The sequence below is a fragment of the Manis pentadactyla genome, chromosome 15 (assembly GCF_030020395.1).
Source record: "Manis pentadactyla isolate mManPen7 chromosome 15, mManPen7.hap1, whole genome shotgun sequence".
Taxonomy (NCBI): Eukaryota; Metazoa; Chordata; class Mammalia; order Pholidota; family Manidae; genus Manis; species Manis pentadactyla.
In genome coordinates this window covers 82807181-82825266 of record NC_080033.1, presented here as the reverse complement: position 1 = coordinate 82825266, position 18086 = coordinate 82807181, and the positions used below count along the sequence as shown (strand labels likewise).

The following is an 18086-nucleotide window of genomic DNA, read 5'->3' as shown; positions in this document are numbered from 1 at the left end:
GAGGAGCGGGAGAGGCTGCCGGGGAGGCCGCGTGCCGCCTTTCCCAAGGCCCGTGAGGCCAACCGAAGCCCCTCCCGTCCCCACTGGGCGGCCACACGGCCTGTGCGGGCTTCCCAACCTCCAGCCACGCCCCCTGGAAGTCCTGAATGGCTGCCAGGAAAGAGCCTGGAGATGCTTCATGGGCTCCTGCTGCCAGGGTGGGGCCAGGCTGGGGCTCAGGTCCCTCAGGTGGCTTCCTGTGCCCACCCCCACAGGCTTCCCTGCACCCGGAGACCCAGTGGAGGGAGGCATCACTGCCCCACCCTGGGCTCTGCCTCCCACCCCTGGTCCTGCCCCCCTGCCCATTCCCAGGCCACGAGGGTGGGGCCTCTGTCTGATGGCACCTGCACCCCTCAGCGGCTCAGCACTGCAGTGTAAGCTGGGGTGAGAGCCCCTGGGGCTCTGCCCACACTGACCCCCCACAGGCCTCTGGCTGGGCCCCTGACCTGACGACGCTGGCTTGGCCTCCAGCTGCTGCCCCCACGGCCATTCTGGCCAGACGTCCCTGCTTTGGCATCTCCAGGACCTTCCCTGCCGCAGCCTGTCCACTTCACTGGCCACTCCCAGCCAGACGAAGAGGAGCGGTGAGAGCCGGGTACCGCGACCCGGTGGGGCCGGAGAGCCCCGGGCTGACTCGGACCACCGCCGCGTGAAGGCGCTGCAGACGAGGCGGCCACATGTGTCCTTCCAAGGGAGGCAGAGGAAGGTGTGACAGTGGGCAGGCCACGTGAGGGTGGAGGCGGGGATGGAGGGAGCTGGGCCGCCGGCCCTGCCCACCTGGATCTCAGGCTGGCTGGGAACCGAAGGAGCAGGTCCCCGTGGCCAGCCGCTAAGTGGCTACGCACTGCCGGGACACCCGAGCGCCAGGTGCAGGGCTGGGCTGCAGCCCCAGGCTGATGGCAGCTGGCAGCATCTGCCGGCCAGACGGACACAGAGCAGTTCACACTGGCCTCGTGCAGCGCGGCCTGGAGGAAGGGGCCCCTGGTGCACGGAACACCTGTGAAGGGGCAGCACAGGTGGGGCTGAGGCGCAGTGGGGGCAGTGGGCAGAGAGCTGGGGGCAGCCGGAGGGCGGCTGGGCGGGGCAGGACCGCACCGGGTGCGGTGGAAGCCGCAGCGCAGGGCGCCCTGGGAGGCGGGGACCCCGAACACCCCTTCCAAGGCCTTGTGCTCCATTTCCTGGGATGCCTGCCGAGATGCTCGGTCCCGGCAGAGGGAGGCTGGCAGGGAGCTCCCCAGAGTCCCGTGCCTCCCACCCAGAGCACGCCTTCGTCTCGGAGCCCGTTTCAGACCGAGGGGGCCTCAGCCTACAGGGTGCGTGGGACGTGGAGCACAGCGGCAGACCCGCGGGGGGCTGCTGTGTACACAAGCCCACCGGCAGGTGCGTGCGAGCGCCATCATGTACATGGCGTGGCTACTGAGTGACCCGGGGACAGAGCCGCGTGTGCAGCGGAGGAACCCTGTGAGCCCGAAGGCACCCTGCCCACGTCAGGCAGCATCGAGAGGAGTCAAGGGACAAGGCAAGTCCAGATGTCCCAGGACCCCAGAGCAGACACTAACATTTTAAAATAAATTTGAGAAGAAAAAAGTGTGGGATGGAACCACCGCCATGCTCTGAGGCAGGGGGCAGGGTTCACACGGCCTCGGAGCCCCAGGCTGGGAGAGCCTGAGGGGTGAAAGCGCGAGGGCCGGACAGCAGCCTGGCTCCCCCAGCAGGGAGAGGCCCACTGTGGGCAGTGCCTCCCGGACACACGCCGCCCAGGGACAGCGCCTGCTGGCTGCCCGCAGCCGACGGCCTGGACACTGTGAGGCCTCATGCCTTCACGTGCAGCCAAGTGCCAGAACCTTCTGCACAGAGCTAATGACGTCCTCGGGCTTCCTGCACCTCCACGACCTTTCCCGTGCGCCTCCCGACCCTGTGTGTGGCTCAGCTCTCTGGGGCTGCCATCTGCCCACGCATGACACTTCAGGCCCTGAGAGGCTGAGGCAGCCAGGCCCACCGGAGGGGTGCCCACTGCTGCCGGCCTCACCCACCTCACGCTGGAGGCTGGCTGGTAGCCTGTAGCTAATGTGCAGCTCAGCCTCTAATGACACGTGGGTCCCACCTGGTCAGGACGACTGGGGCCTGGTTTTGGGTGGTGGTGCCCAGAACTGGGTGGCTGGTGCTGCACTGTGGCCAATCTCTGCCATGCTTCTCCTGAGCAGCGGCTGGTCGTAGGCACGTGGCCCTCTAGGAAATGACATTGAGGGGACAAGGCCCACACCCCGTGGTCGCATTTATGTGACTCCACGTCTGTGACATTCCCTGAACCACAGGGAGCAGAGGTGGCCAGGGATCAGGGCAGTGGGCGGAGGGGAACAGGTGTGAGGCCACCACGTGGCAGTGCACAGGAGCCTTGAGGTGACAAAAACATCTCATCTTTGTGGTTACACAGACCCACACATGTGACAAGGGCAGAGAGCCGGGTCTGTACATGCGCCATGTGCAAGTGTGTGTGGAGCTGGGATGCAGGCAGCCAGCGAAACGGGTGGAGGTGTGAGGGTTGCCCTGCACGCACGTTACTTGAAGCTTCCTGTGAATCTGTGCACGTTTCAAGATAAAAGCTTTGGTTTACGGAGAAGTTTGCAGCCTCCCTGTTGGGCTCACGCCCACCGTCACCCCAGCACCTGCTCTGCGTCATGACTAAGCAATGATTTTTATTTTTATTAAGGTACCATTGATATACACTCTTATGAAGGTTTCACAGGAAAAACAATGTGGTTACTACATTCACCCATATTATCGAGTCCCCACCAAGTCCCATTGCAGTCACTGTCCATCAGTGTAGTAAGACCAGAGTCACTACTTGTCCTCTCTGTGCTGCACTGTCTTCCCCGTGACCCCACATGCACCACGTCTAAGCAATTATTTTTTAAAGGAAGATCTGTGTCACCACTGAGAAACAAGTGTCAGACAAAGGCAGGAAATGGCCTATCAGGCTAACTCTGCCGTCAGGCTCTACTTGGCCTCAGGTGTCAGCTCCCAGCCTCTCCTGGGGTGCTGGGCAGGACCCAGGGACCCAGCCCTGCTCCTTATTCCAGACGCCCACCACAGCTTCCCTGCCCTGGGGTGCACATGTGCACGGAGCAGCGGGGTCAGGATGAGACCTGAGCTGCACAGGGGCCTCCCGCTCCGTCCTGCCGAGGGCCAGCCCTGAAGGCTGTGTGTGGCTGATGGAGAGGGACGTGGGGTCAGCCCCGTGTCAGTCTGGCCCCGGGCTGTGTCAGGGGGCGCAGCCCTTCTCAGGTAGGGGCCCTGCCTGGATCCCTGTGGCAGCAGGCCCCAAAGACTCGCCTCCCCATGACGCTGGCCAACTGGTGGTCGGCCCGGTCCCCTGCCCATCAGGGAGGATCTCGGATGCGGAGGCCCGCTTGTCTGTGGCGCGTGCACACCCAGGGGGCCCTGGCGGACCTCAGGAGCCTCACCGCGGCTCTCCGTGTGGCCACTGTGAGGCAGGGCAGGGAAATGGGGCAAGGCTCATGCCTTTGTAAAATCCACTTAGCCTGCAAAAAAGGGCTCGGCTTGTTCTCTGGCTTAATCTATATGCTGTTCTTACTCTTCCAGCCCCTGAATCAACTAAGTAACTGTGACCAGGACCAGAGACAGACGTCCAGTGTAAAGGAACCTGTGTGGAAAAAGAATGCTGAGAGCCGGGTCAACAGTCACCTGAATAATCTATTCTTAAGACAAAACTTCAAAGGAATTATGAATCACCTCTATACATCCTGCCTTATGCCGACCCCTACCTCAAGGCCCTGTGAAACCCCACACCCTAAACCCTTAAATGCGCCTCTTCTCTGAGGTCACTGCACTCCTGTCTGAGTGTCACTGTTTTATATCAAATGAACCTTCTTGTTGCATAAGCCAGTTGCACTTGTCTCTGAACTCTTCTCCATGATGAAGACAAGAACTGGCCGACCTCCACCTGGTGGTCAATGTCTCTGACATTTTGCTACTTCATTCAGCTTTCTAGTCTCAACACAATCCTTTTCTCTCTCCCTGTTTTATTTCAGACCAGTAGGAAAGTATAAGTTCTCAGAACACAGCTCTCTCCATCCAGGGCTCTGCGGCTCCCCCAAATCCTGGGGAGGTAGGGCTCCGTTCCCACGCTGTGCAGAGTCAAGCGCACACCTGGCTGCCGGCGCCCTCGTGCTGCCTCCTCTCGCATCAGCGCCATTTCATCCTTCAGGGCATCCACAGCAGTTCGCAGCTCTCGTGCCGCCATTTCTTGTGTCTCTTTCAGGAGCATGTCCTTGTCTTCTGCAGACTTTTTTAATACTGTGAGAAGCAGCCAACCCACCGTCCCCGCTGCCTCCCGGGCACTCTGCTTCTCAAAGGCTCTGCTTACTATGCCAAGGGCCACCCCTACTGCCCCAGGGGTCACCTCCCCTTGCCTCCAGCCCTGGGGTGGGGCCCAGCCCTCTAGGAGGCAAGCCCCTCAGACCACATACCCACTGGGGGACGATCCACTGCCTCCCCATTCACCGGGGCAGCCCGCTGGAGCACCCCTCCCAGAAGGGCAGCCTGTCTTTTTCCTTGGTCAACAGTGAACCCTGCCGACTACGCCAATTGTCTTGCCAGTGGGTTTCAGCCCTGGGCAAGTTTGCTATGGATTCAATTTGACCAAAAAAAATGACAGCAAAATGTTCTTGGGGTGAAAGGGTTTATTACCCGGCTTGTCCTCTGGCGGCAGGTCGAGCACCAGCGTCTCTGCCTCTGCCCAGAGCCCTGGGCCGAGCTCTCTATATGGCACAATAATAGCTCATTGCCTAAAGGTGTGGAAGCGTCAGCCCAGCAACAGGCCAGTTACGTCATCAGGTGGTTTAAGTTCAGGGAGGATCCTGGCCAGAGGAGCCCCACACCTTCTTTGGGCATCCAGCCCTGTCGTAAGAGCCCAGGACACGGAAGCCAAAGGCCTAAGCCAAGTCTTGAGAGAGCAGCAGAGGCTGCCCAAGGGGAAGGTCAGCAACCCACACAGCAGCAAGCTAAGGACATTTGCTTTTTACAACATATTTACCAAAACACACTGATGCTGGACTCAGTCTCACACCCCTGGCTTTGGCACCCACATCAAAGGGGCTCGTTGTCACGGAACCACCATCAATAAGCTCCTGCGACCCGGAGCTCAGGGGCGAGGGTTTCCAGCAGGGCTTACATGCCGCTCTCAAATCCCGTGCTGTTTCGTGTCTCTGCCTTCAACAGATGCGTGGCCAGTGTGGGCAGCAGACCCGGTCCTGCCCACCGTGGCCCTCAGAGGGCTCCAGGGTGGGGGGCCCTGGGGAATGGCACTAGCCCTGACCCCTGTGTATCCAGAGCGTCCCCAGCACCCCAACCTGGCTGGGCAGACGCGGACAGAAACGAGCTGGCTGAGACCCCGGCTCTGCAGCGGCCCCAGCGCTTCTGAGACTCAGGTCCTGGTCCTGGAGGAGATGGCAGGCGCCTGTCACCACTGCTGGTGGCACCCCCACCCACCAGCAGCTTTGCCCAGAGGCTCTTCCCGCGTCTGCTCAGTCCTGACCCCACCTACAGGGGGAGGAGCAAGCATGGGACCCCAGCCGCCTCTCCCAGGCGCTTGGGGACGGCCGCCACCCACGCTGGGCTCCAGGAAGACGGACCCACCTGCCCTGACTCCTCCCTCCCTGCAGCTGCTGTCTGGGACCCACTCCTGCAGGGAGAAGGCTGGGGAAGGTACCAGAAGGAAGACAAGACATTACAACCACCAGGAGAGTCCACTGCTCCTGAGAACCACCAGGCAGAGGCGGGGCAAGGGCGCCTCCCTCCCAAAGCCGACGCAGTGGTGACCGCTAGTAAGGGAGTCCTAGGAAGGAGATGACGATAAGGGAGACAGAAGCCGGAAGCCAGAGGAATGAGAGGCCGGGCACCTGGCAGGCCAAGAACACCGCTGTGAGGACACAGGGTGCCGCAGGCAGTCCAGGAGCGGCAGTGAGGAGCAGGTGGCGCCTGGCCCCTCAGGCGCTCGGAGGGGTGGACCGCGAGCGTGGCCTCCCCACCACCCTTCCTGCTCTCCGCCCCGGGGCCGGCCGGGCGTGGGGCAGGGAGAAGACCAGCCAGACCAGTCCCTGAGTCACGGCACCCGAGGTGCACGGCCAGTCGGACTTGAGGACTCTGGACAGAGGGAAGGTTCTCTGGCCTCCAAAGAGGGGAAAGGTCGTGAGGCACCAGGAACAGCCCGGCTGCAGCGGGGCCAGAGCCCAGAGAGGCGGTCTCCATGGAACTCTGTCCCGCACAGAACAAACGCTGCATGCTCTCCAAGAGCGCACATCCCACACGTGCAGGCGCAGGAGGTTCCCGGGAACGGGAGCCCCAGATAAGGGCCAGGATCGCGGACGGGGCTGTGGATGACGGGTGGCCCAGGTGGGAGCTGGGCTGATGTGGGGCAACCAGCTTAGCCAGGGGACATGGGGCCCTGGGGTCTCCCAGAGGAGGTGCCGCTGGGATGGGAGTGTCCTCCCGACTTGGGAACAGTTCCGAAGGAGCCACGGCTCCCAACGGCTCGGCTCTGGTGGCACGTTACGGCCTCACAGCACAGACCCTGCCACCAGCCTTGACAGGAGAGGGCTCCGGGGCACAGTTCGGCCCAGCTGGGGGCCTGGAGAAGGCCATCCCAGAGTTTAGGGTACAAAGTCAAACTCAAAGGAATAGCTGACAGGTCCGAGCAGCTGGCTATCTTCCCAAACAGGGGAAGCCAATGGAGTCTTTACATCATGCAGGTGTGACTGATAAAAAACACACCCGCAGGCCTGGGAGCCACCAGGATGGATAAACAGGCCCCAGGAGCCAGCCTGCTAGGGCAGGAGCTCGGGGGGACAGAGGGCACACTGTGACGCCACAGTGCCACCCCACACAGAAGCCAGCTCTGGGTGAATCGGAGACCTGACTTGGTGCTAGCAGAGCGTGGAGATGCAGGAGAATCTTCCTGACCACTGTAAAGGGTTTTTAAGCAAGATAAAAAATAAGGCCAACACTCAGGGACCCAGGGCCATGACCCAACCCAACCTTCCACACATGAAAAGTGCCACCAGCAAGGGGACCAAGCCACAGCCGGGGACATCTGTGTGCACATCCAGGGCACGTGGAGCTCAGCCTCCTGCAGCCGGGGAAGCACAGGACAGCTGCCGGCTGAACAGCCACGTCCCTGCAGGGACCCCTTGTCTGGCGCGGCCTGACTGCTTGCCCTGGGCTCGGGTACGTGGCTCAGACGTGAGATGGTTGTCGATCTGTGAGCATCTTGGGAGATGCCCAGGTGTGATCTGAAACTAGCACATGTACACGGAAGGCAGGGAGAGACAGAAGAAAGAGGCGGCCACTCCAGGCTGGCCGGCGGCAGGTGCGGTCAACAAGGGAGTCTCCACTTGAGGCTTGCATGGGGCCAGGACTGGCGGCTCTGCTCTTGCCTACCACATCCCAAAGCTTCCAGAGGCCGTGCCTGGATCCTGGCACATCTCAGGGCTGTGCCCCGGGTGGCAGACGCTGGGAGTAGGGAAGGCAGGCAGAACCCCCATTTGACAGGGAGCAGGTGAGGAGCCCCCCACTGCCGGGGCCCAGTTCATGGGGCACTGGGCAGACACGTCCTCCTAAGGACGGCCCCCAGCAGTGGTCGCTCCCGGCCCACTCTGGAGACGGGGTGACCTTCAGCTGGGCGTGCTATCATGCCACTGACATGGGAGCCCTGGGGTCCCTGCTGGCAGCCGTCTGCCTGACTCCTAGCTGTGACTTGGGCAGAATGACAACAGTCCTACAGCGGAGACCATCAGAGCTCAGAGCAGCCGTGGGCACGCCACCTGGGCAGGAGCTGAGCAGAGGCCGAGCGCCTGTCTGAGGCCGACTTCACGGAGGCTCACTTCAGTGTAAGATTTATAAGTTTGTACTTCTCTGTGTTTATGACAGAGACAGAGCTCACTGACAAGAGAAAATGAGGAAGGAACGAAAACTGTGCAGATAGCAGCAGACAGCGCCCTGTGCTTGGCATGCACACACCAGACGCGCACAGGCGACGCTGGCAGGGGCTCTCCTCACGTCGCTGTTCCTCAAGCACCGCTTCCACAGGCCTCGCCGTGCCCACTGCTTGGACATCGCGAGACCTGCCACAGCCGCGGGGTCCCCGTGTCTCGTATCAACAGTGCTTCGGCAGACATCTCTGGCATCCACCTTTCACCACCTGATTATTTTCTTTGAATAGATTCTTAAAAAAAAACTCCATGCCCAGTCCCACCCATGGTGGGGGTCCCTGCCTCACGGTACTGAGGGTCAGCCTTTTACAGAGCCCTGCCCATCTGCTGCCTGGAGTTTCCACGTTTACCTCGGTCACTAGGAAGGGAGACACGTCCCATATTCCTACAGGAACGGCACCTCTCCAGTGACCCGCGTGTCCCCTGTGCCGTGTCCCTAGCAGAGCTGCCAGGCTCATGAGTGGTTCCCAGTGGTCACAGTCAGCTGTCATGTCACACAGACGACGGCGTATCCACACCTCCATGGCCCTGCTCAGGCCGCGCACTTGGGGCGGCCCGGCCCCCAGGAAACAGCTCTCTGTGCGGTCCCAACGCGCGGCAAGGCTTTCTCTTTGCCGTTTTCTTAAATGAACAGCTTTCAATGTCTGTGCTGTGCCCACTGTGCAGGAGAAAGGGGAGGGCTCCTGCCTGACCCCATGAGGCCTGGGGCCTCCCCACGGTCACCCAGCCATCCAGACGTCTCCTCCTCAATCAGCCACATGCAGTCCACTCTGTGACAGTACATGGCATGGGACAGAGTATGTTTAAAGTCAGAGATGCTCTTTTGTTTCCCATGTTCAGCTATCAGTCTCTGCAAAAGGACAGAATCGCTCAGGGAAGTGTCAGGGGGACAGGAGGGGTGGCAGTGTGTCCTTGCCCCAGTTCCTGTCCTCGTCCCCCCGTTTCCTCTTCTTCTCTGTGTCCGCATCTCCCTCCCGGGTCCCCTTCTCTGTCCCATGCCCTCAGCTCTAACAGCAGGGTCAACATAAAGCCTGAGCATGTGCGGGTCCTAGACTTGCCAGTCTCCTTCCTCACACGTGGAGCCCAGTGGCAGCGGCTCTTGGTACCACCAGAGTCTGGGTGGCAGGAGGCGCTGGCCAGGGAAGGGTTAAGTTCAGTTTACCCTGATTTCTATTTAATCCTACGTCCCTGAGGAGCAGCAGCTGTGAGCGGTGGTGCTCATTATGTAGTCTGTAGCGCTAATGACCATGACAAAGGCACGAGGCCCGGCCTTACCCCGGAGAGCCAATTAAACACACATACTCCCTTCCTATTTGCCGCGCATTACAATGAAATTAAACTGAATTTCAAAATCATTTTCTCCTAAAGTCATCTCCCAAATAATTAACGCATGCTATTCCTTTCAGCTGCAGTGCTCATCAGGAGAGGGACTAGACCGTGCTGAGACTGCCCTGCGAGCCGTGTGGCCGCCGCCCCTTCTCAGTGAGCCTGCTGGCAGCATCCATGGGGCTTCGGCTCCCCGTGCTGCTAAAGAAAAAAACCTGCATCTTTTTACTGAATTTAAAAATAAAGGAGATGGCCACAGTGTCAAGTCAGGCCTCCACTCGGGGCGATTCCGAGGGCTACAGGGGGCGCGTCCCAGAGGCAAGCTTAGCCCAGGAGCAGCCTTTCTTCGACCCTGCGCTGGGAGGCATGTGAGGGGCCTGCTGCTGCCAGACTGCCTGGTATTAATGCAGCGTTGACAAAGGCCGGTGTGTTAGCTGAGGGCCCGGAGGAGGTAACCAACCTGCAAACCCTCTGCTGACCCGCCCCAGATGCCCCTGCCAGGCCTCCCAAGGCACCGGCCTCTACTCTGGGGCTGACAGATGTCCACCATGCACACCGTTCAGAGCCCTGCACACACCTGTTCTCTCTGCCCAGCATGGAGGGACCATAGGGACAAGACACTTCCAACCACAGCCTTCTGGGAAACACACTTCCCAGGGCCTGAGGGCAGTGGGCCACAGACGGCTGTGGGAGAACAGCCTAGGTGCAGGACTGGCCGGGGCCAGCAAGGCAGACCTGAGGTGCCCCCTGCCAGAGGGGCAGAGAGGGGCCACCCGATCCCCCCAGGAGGACCCTCCAGCTGCCCCTTCACCCTCAAGTCTCCCCTGGATGGCCCACACAGCACCCCGAGACTGCTGGGGCATCTCCACGCAGCCCTCTGCTCTGTCACTTGGAGACCTCAGACCCACGGTGGCAGCAGGTGGGAGAGGGGACACGAGACCCGCCCCACAGCTCACGCTGGCCTGAGCCTGGTGAGGTGGCACGTGTGTGGGCGTCAGCTGCAAGCAGCACAAGCCGTGGGGTCGCCGTCCCCCAACATGCCCTCTCCCCGTCTCAGATGCACGCGGCAGTGCCCCACGGCACCCCAGAGCACCCATCCCTCTGCAGGCTGCTGCCTTCTCCCGAGCTGTGCTCCCCACAGGCAGCGGAGCAGAGAGCGTTTCTGACTATGGGGCCACACATGACAACAGATGAAGACAGGCTTTCTCTTTGGGAAATATTGCTGTAAGATTACTACGAAACGTGTGCTCAGCACAAGGGTTTTATGCATATAGACAGGCAGGAAAGAAGGAGAGCCCACCCCAAAACCCAGCCACTGGGCATCGGGACCTGTTGTCAATGAGCACATAAACCAATCAGTGCGGCTGTGAACCTGCACGTTCCCAGTACTGGCCATGCTGGCAGGACGCCGGGGCCAGGACGGCTGGGGGCAGGAGTGGGGGCGCTGGGGAACTGGGGGATGAAAGGGGAGAGGCCCTCAGAGCAGGTGAGAGCCCCACCTCCATTCCAGCAGGGGTGGGCTCCACCTGCCCACACCTGGGACCCAGGCTCAGCCCGGGGTGACTCTGGGAGCCGTACCACCAACAGCCATACAAACACATTCTATACATATATAAACCCATATTCTATTCTATCAAAAGGACTTTGGTCTTGAGTGGGGGAGGGGAAGATCTGAAAGCAGGTGGGTGGCCGGGAGTGAGTAGGGCCTCTGACTGGAGTCCAGTGGTGGTGGGAGGCGGCTGAGTCCTGACCCCTGAGGGCAGAGGGGTGGGTGGAAGCCTCACCCCAGGGCCTGGCGGCCCCCCTCATGGCCCTGGTCTCAGAAGCTGTGTTCTAGGGTCTGGGGGGAGCAGGGTGCTGGGTGCAACTGCAGAGATGGGAGACACAGAAAGTGCCCCTATGCTGCCCACCGTCTGCCCTCCACGGAAGATTATGGGGGTGCCCCACACAGTGACGCCCACGGTGGCTGAGCCACACCCCCTCCGGCCCCTCCCTCCTACCTGTCTTGAACCAGCCGTCTGAGGTGAAGGCCTTCTTCGTCTCCTCAGGTCTGCCCCAGTATTCCCGGAACACGGAGGGCCCCCTGACCAAGAGCTCCCCTTCCTTCTCCTTGAACCCCGGGGTCACCTGCGGCACAGGAGACACACACACGTCAGAGCACACACCTCGCAGGGCGGGGTCTCCGCCTGCCTGTCCACACGCTCTTCTGAAATTAGACACTTTGTGGGAAATGACTGAAAAATGCAGCTTTCAGGACTGGAACTCAATCACGGCAGCCCTGGGCAGGGAGCTGAATGCCACTTTGTTCATCTTAAAACAACTCTGTCCTCCAATCCAAAGGTCTGAGAGACTGGCCCAGGCCTCAGAGCCCAAGGCCCAGCTGGACCTGAGCGTCTGTCCACTTCTGAAGCTGTGCTCCTGGTGTCCCCATGAAACTGTCTTCAGGGAGTGTTTTGGACAAAGCCCGGAACACAAGAAGCGGGCAGCTGCCCACAGCCTCCGTGGCCACCAGAGGAGCTCTGTGGCTGCTGTAGGGCCCTCTGGGCTGGTCACTCTGCTCGGTGAAAAGGAAGGTGACAGCAGCTGACAAAGACAGGAGGGCTCCACGCAACCCTGGGCGCCCAGGGGGGCCACAAGGTGCACCCGGTCCCAGGAAGGAGGGATTTCAGTGCTTCTCTGCCGTGAGCACAGCGAGGAGCTGCGGGGAGGCTGGACTTTACAAGACGCTGAGTAGGGGCTTCCGTGGTGCCCTGAGGTGAGCTCACGATCTGGCACCCAGTGGGTGCCAGGGGCCTCGGGGAAGCTGCTGCCGGCTTCACGCTGGCTGCGTTATTCTGAATCTGCAGACGTGCCTGAACCAAGACATCAAGTGACACCCTAGTCTTACTTAGCTCATCAACTCCCATTTGGAATCAACTTTATTGGAGGAAGAATCATCCCCGCTTTTTAAAAATCAGAGACCCTTTGAAATGGGCTATAAAACCACCTGATCGAGGACTGGAAGTCTGAGCTTCCCTGGGACGGACGCAGGGCGAAGGGCGGTGGCGGCCTGCTCCCCGAGTCCTGCTGCTGAGCTGTTGGCCCGGCCCCGGGAGGGAGGGGGACACCCGAAAGGCGGCTGGGCTGCGCGGTCTGGGCCCAGCCAGTCTGCTGCCGCCAGACTTCTGAGGAGGCTTGTATGTGCTTTTTCAACTAAACAACAGGCTTTATTTGAATTTCACTGATTTTTCCACTGCTACCCTTTATCTGCTCCACTGCCAAGGTGAGACTAGCCACAGGATGGCACACCTGCAGGGCAGGTATGCAAAGCAAGACAAAGGCTTTGAAAATGAACTGACAGGGAATCTAACCCCAGAGAAAAGTCAGAACTTGCAGACTTAAGCCACCTGCTAACAGCAGAACAAAGACGTCAAATTCCCCACGAAGTAAACAAGGTCTGGAGTCTCATGACATTAAAAATGTCTAGGACACAAAATTACTCAGCACACAAAGAGCCAGGAAAATGTCAGCTCCTGCAGAAAAGACCCCAGTGCAGGACAACAGCAGACGGCACAGACCTGGGGAGGGCCCAGCAAAGACGTTAAAGCACATAAAGTGCTTGAACCAGTGGAGGCAGACACTCTTGGAAATAAATGAAAAAACAGAAAGTCTCAGGAGAGAAAAGATACAAAGCAGAAATAGAAATTTTAGAATTGAAAAATGAGTAAGAAGAATTCACTAGATGGGCTCAGTAGCAGAATGGAGACCACAGAAGAAGAATCTGGGAACTTGGAGATCGACAGAAAGTGCCTGATCTGAACAACAGAGAAATAAATAGAATGGCATCTACAAATGAGCCTACAGCTAATGCTTAAGAGTAAAAGGTCAAACCACTTTTCCCATAAGATCAGAAACAAGACAAGCATAACCACAAGTCACTATTTGATCTCATACTGGAAATCCTACTTGGGGCAATAAGGCAAAAAATAGAAATGAAAATCATACAGATTAGAAAGAAAGAAAACTGTTCCTATTGGCAGAAAACATGATTGTATATGTATAAAATTATAAGGAATCTGCAACGAAAAAACCCTAAAACTAGTAAGTGGATTTATCAAGGTTACTAAAGAATATGAAGCCAACACACTAAAGTCAATTGTATTTCTGTATACTAGCAATGAGCAATCATAAACAAAAAATTCTACACTTAAAACAGTTGAAAAATAAGAGGAAATGGAGGAGGAGGAATAGAAGGAGAAAAGAAAAAGAAGGAATACTTAGGTATAAATCCAACAGAAATGTATAGGGTCAGTGTGCTGAAACACACACACACACACACACACACACACACACAGCGAACCTGATACAAGGAGAGACGAGCTGTATACACAGAGCAGAAAACTCATCATAGAAAATATGCTGATTCCCCCCAAATGGATCTATAGAGTTAATGTGATTTTTTGCATTAAATTGATTTCATAAAGACAAACTATTTATAAAATTGCCATGGGTACAAAAGAAACAGGGTAGCTAAATAACTTTGAACCAGAAGAGTGAAGTTTGTGGAATGACATAATTTTGGGACTGATTATGAAGCCACAGTCATCAGTACAGTGGCATCTGGCAGAGGAACAGGTACAGAGATCAATGGGGGAGGACATGTGACCTACATGAAGACCTGCTCAGATATGTGCACTTGATTTTTGACAAAGTTGTAAAGGTGATACAATGAACAAAGGGTAGTCTTTCCAGCAAAGAGTAGTTTTGAACAAGTGGACACACACACACACACACACACACACACACACACAAAAGAATCTTCACTTAAACCTCACATAGTATGCAAAAATTACCTCAAAATGCATCATAAAGATATAAATATAAACTGTAGAACTATAAAACTTTCAGAAGAAAACCTAGGAGTAAATCTTTGGGAACTGGAGTTAGGCAAAGAATTCTGAGAGAGAATACCAAAAGTGTGATCCATAAGAGAAGAACAACAGACTTCATCAAAATTAAGACTTCTGCTCTATGAAATACAAGAGAATGAAAAGGCAAGCCACAGACTGGGAGGGAATATTTGCAGATCAGATATCCGACAAAGAACTCAACAGTAGGGAAATGAGCCCCCCAAGGGAAAGATGTAGGAGCACAGGAATCCGTCTCCCCCACCCCGAGGTAACAGCTGCATGGCCAGAATGCCTGACGGCACCGTCACGGAGCTCAGGGATCTGCTAGAGGTTTGCGGCTCCTAGGGGCAGGCTTGGATGGCAGACTGTTCAGTTCTCTGCACAGAGGCAGTTACACATCCCCACCCCAGCCCCATGGCAGGCAGCCATGCATGTGATCCCTGAGCAGCTCGCACACAGCTTGTGGGAGCCAGGCTGGGCCAAAAGGACCCTGTCCCCCAGATACCAGGGATCTATGCTCTGGTTTCTGTTTCTAACCATAGAGGTTCAGAAAGACAGGTGGGCACTGCTGTACCTCCCCCACTGTTGACTTTCAGGGGTAGGACTACTGCCCTCCCTCCCCACTGTCATTTTTTGCTTTTCCACTTTTGGGAGCCGGACGTTAAGATTAGGACAATCAAAAACAACTGCACATTCATGGAAAACCAGACAGTGACAGCACAAGCCTAAGGAAAGGCACAGAGAAGACATAAGACAACCTTAAGCCTGTACCTTGGGCCGCCTGCCAGCACTGAGACAGCCGACACCAGGCAGCAAAACAAACAAATACACAGAACAGCAAATGCTGGAGAAGGGGAGGGTCTGATTCCCACTATTACTACACTGTCACATTCGGATGCCCACTGTTCGACAAAAAATCACAAGGCATACAAAGAAACAGGGAAGAATGGCTCATTCAAAGGAAAAGAGTAAGTCAGCAGAAACTGTCTCTGAAAAAGAATGGCAGATATCCTGGACGACTGTCTTAAAGATGCTCAAAGAATTAAAGAAACATGTGAAAAAGTCAAGAACACACGTATGAGCAAAATGGATGTATTAATGAAAAGAGAAAACCTAAAAAGATATTCTAGGGCTGAAAAGTACAATAAATGCAATGAAAAAGTTCATTAGATAGATGTGAGTAGGAAGAACTTGAAGATAAGACAATAAAAATAGTCAAGTCTGGGGAATAGACAGAAAAATGACCGAAGAAAAATGCACAGAGCCTAAGCGACCTGTGGGATATAAGCACACAGACCGACATGCACAGGGCCGGGCGGCCCGCGGGCAGCTGCCGCCGCCTCTGCCAAGGTGCTCGCAGCGGCCGCTGGTTTTCTATTTCAGGCAAGTTGGGGGCAAGACACTATTCTTGATGCCATTCGGACACTTTCATGAAGTCATGCTGAAAACCGCCCAGGCACCCCACCGCCCCCCTTTGCTAAGACATCCAGCAGCACCTCCTCAGCCCCCCTGGCCTGTGGAAGCCAGTCCGCGGCCCCTCCCCGCCCAGGCGTGGGGCAGAGCCGGGGGAGGGCTGGCGACCGAGCTCGGCGGGAAGAGAACGGCTGAGATGAGGACTAGCCGCTCCTGCCTCTACAGCCTCCCTGGGCAGAACCAACCGCACGGCGGCGCGGACGGACGCCAGCTGGGGGGAACCACGTCCTTTACATCACAGCTGGTTCCCGCCAACCCCTAGACTCTTCTCCAACTTCTGTTCTCTGTGATAAGCAGATCAGTAGGTCCTAAAATGTTTTCTTCTTCTTTTTTGTCAGTTTTGGAATAACACAGAAGCTAAGAGTGAGCTACCAGTGACTCGGCAGACATGGGCCACCTCCACTTACAGGGTGAACCCGCCAGGGGCCTCCAGGGGCTGGGGGACCAGCCGCACTGCCTTCAGGGTCAGGGTCTGCTCTTGGGCGCCAGGGTCCTGCAGCACAGCCTTTTAACTGATGCTGCTCGCACCCTCTGCTTTAACCTGGCCATCCTTAGGAAGGTGGTTGTGCCCTGTCTCCAGGTGTGCCCAGTGGGCAGGGTGCCGGGGCCGGGTCTGGTACAGCCAGGCCTTGGCTCCCCGCTGCCCACAGAACCAGCAGTGCCTGGAACCACAAGTGGTGCCCTCAGGAAATGCCAGCCAGCACCCATCATGCAGGAGGGGTGCTCCCCAAGTGTGGGGCTTCACCTCCGAGCAGAGAAACCCTCCAGCCCCTATGACTGGTCTGCTGGGTGGTCACAGCTATGCGACACCACGTGCTGTCAGCCATGAAAAGGGGGCCCACCTTGGTCTCCTTCTCATTCCCTTCTGCGTGGAGGATGTAGGGGCAGCCCTCCTTCTTCAGGTTTTCTGAGACAATGCGCACCTCGATGCCTGGCAGTGGCGTCCCTACAGACCCTGCAAGGAAAAAGAAACAGGAGAGGAAAGCAGACAGGGGCAGAGGGACTCCAAAGAAGAGGACTACACCCTGTGGTGTTCGCATCCCACCAGGACATCATGCATGGGGGAGACCCGAGGGCCAAGACTTGAGCCCCACGTGGTGCACACTGGGGGTGCTTGGGCTCCTGAGAGCACGAAGGCCGGCTTCCAGTGCTGCCAACACCTTCAGGCATCTCGGGAGGCGTCCCAGCATGCAGAGGGCCACAGGGACCACGGCCACTTTTACAGCAGCACCTGGCAGAGAAGTGAGGGCAGTGGGGTACCCCGGGCAGAAAAGCCCTAGAGGGGCTGATGCGGGAAGGCAGGTGGTGGGTGTGGACTCCCACGGCTGGGGAGACTACCACCAGCATTCTTGTCACTTACTAGGCAGGGAGTGGGGGTGGCCTGGCTGTGCCCCCAACCAGCCACAGCCCTCGCTGCCACAGCCGATGAGGGGCTGACATGGGGTAACGTCCTGGGAAGCCGGCTCGGGAGCTGCACACTCCGCTCAGGGTTGTGGGATCTGCTAGAAAGGCACCACCCTGTCCCCCTCGTACTCCCTGAGCCTGAGGTTCTCAGGGGTGAGGTTCAGGCCTGTAGCCAGTGAGCTCTCTGCTGTTCCACGCCCTGGAGACATGACCTCGACTCTGGTCAAGAATCTGTGTCTGTCCCAGTGGGAAGCAGAGGGACCAGCACCTTCCCAGCCCTTCCTTCTTTTTTCTTCCCAAGATTTTAAAAGTTAAATTGAAATCCACATCAATTAATCATTACAATTCAATTCCATGGCATTTCATACATTCACAATGTTGTGCAGCCACCACCACTACCTAGTTAGAGAAATTTCCATCCTGGAAGGAGATCTGTGCCCATCAGCATTCATGCCCTATACCCCCGGTCTCCCAGCAACCACTAAACCACCTTCCCTACAGATGTGCCGGCTCCAGAGGCTTCCTGGTGCTGCATGGCGCCAGGACCCTCGACACTCCAGCCAGCCTGGAGGCGGGGGTCTCAGCCTGGCGTGCAGACGAGACACGAGGCCCAGAGATGGGAACCGGTCAAGTGCAGAGCCAGGCCTGACCACAGCCCTGACCTGGCCAGCCATGCTGCTGCCCCGCCTGGCACACGCCTGGGCGCCAGGACCAAGGCCATCCTACACACTGGCCACAGCTCCCCAACCTCCAGGGCCCTGTCCTTCCTGGACACGGCTCCCCTTTCTGTGCAGGCCTCTCTCCTGGGACAGGTTCAACCCCAGTTGTCCGTACTGCTCCTCCCTGGACCTCAGTGTCTGATCAGGACAGGCCGGGGCCGCTGCTGGGATGCCCACCTGGGCCAGGGCCAAAGCCTTCAGGGTGCCCCCAGCTGCTCGTATATATG

The 18086-nt window shown here is 57.7% G+C and overlaps 2 protein-coding genes across 7 annotated transcripts in view; both read right to left on the bottom strand.

Annotated features, from left to right (window-relative positions):
• The window catches only part of ACSF3 (acyl-CoA synthetase family member 3), a 58904-nt gene that overhangs the window by 8712 nt on the left and 32106 nt on the right, over nt 1–18086 (bottom strand). For all 6 annotated transcript variants that reach the window (XR_008993985.1, XM_036924268.2, XM_057492764.1 and 3 more), the window contains exons 6-7: nt 16579–16691; nt 11375–11501 (exon numbers count right to left, since the gene is read on the bottom strand). Coding sequence is in view for 5 of the 6 variants with exons in the window: in XM_036924268.2 (XP_036780163.2) it covers nt 11375–11501; nt 16579–16691 (240 nt within the window). In the remaining variant the exon portion in view is untranslated. The remainder of the gene's footprint in view (nt 1–11374; nt 11502–16578; nt 16692–18086) is intronic.
• LOC130680938 (uncharacterized) lies at nt 187–2550 on the bottom strand. The gene is made up of 2 exons (XM_057492766.1): nt 817–2550; nt 187–723 (listed from the first exon to the last, which is right to left on the bottom strand). Exons 1-2 carry the CDS (start codon nt 1212–1214, stop codon nt 393–395), a joined length of 729 nt encoding a protein of 242 aa, XP_057348749.1. The 5' UTR covers nt 1215–2550; the 3' UTR covers nt 187–392.

Coding starts and splice junctions, on each gene's coding strand:
- LOC130680938 (XM_057492766.1), bottom strand. CDS start 1,214: ATGGAGCACAAGGCCTTGGAAGGGGTGTTCGGGGTCCCCGCCTCCCAG. Junction 724..816: donor CCAGCCAGCCTGAGATCCAG/GTGGGCAGGGCC, acceptor CTCCCTTGGAAG/GACACATGTGGCCGCCTCGT.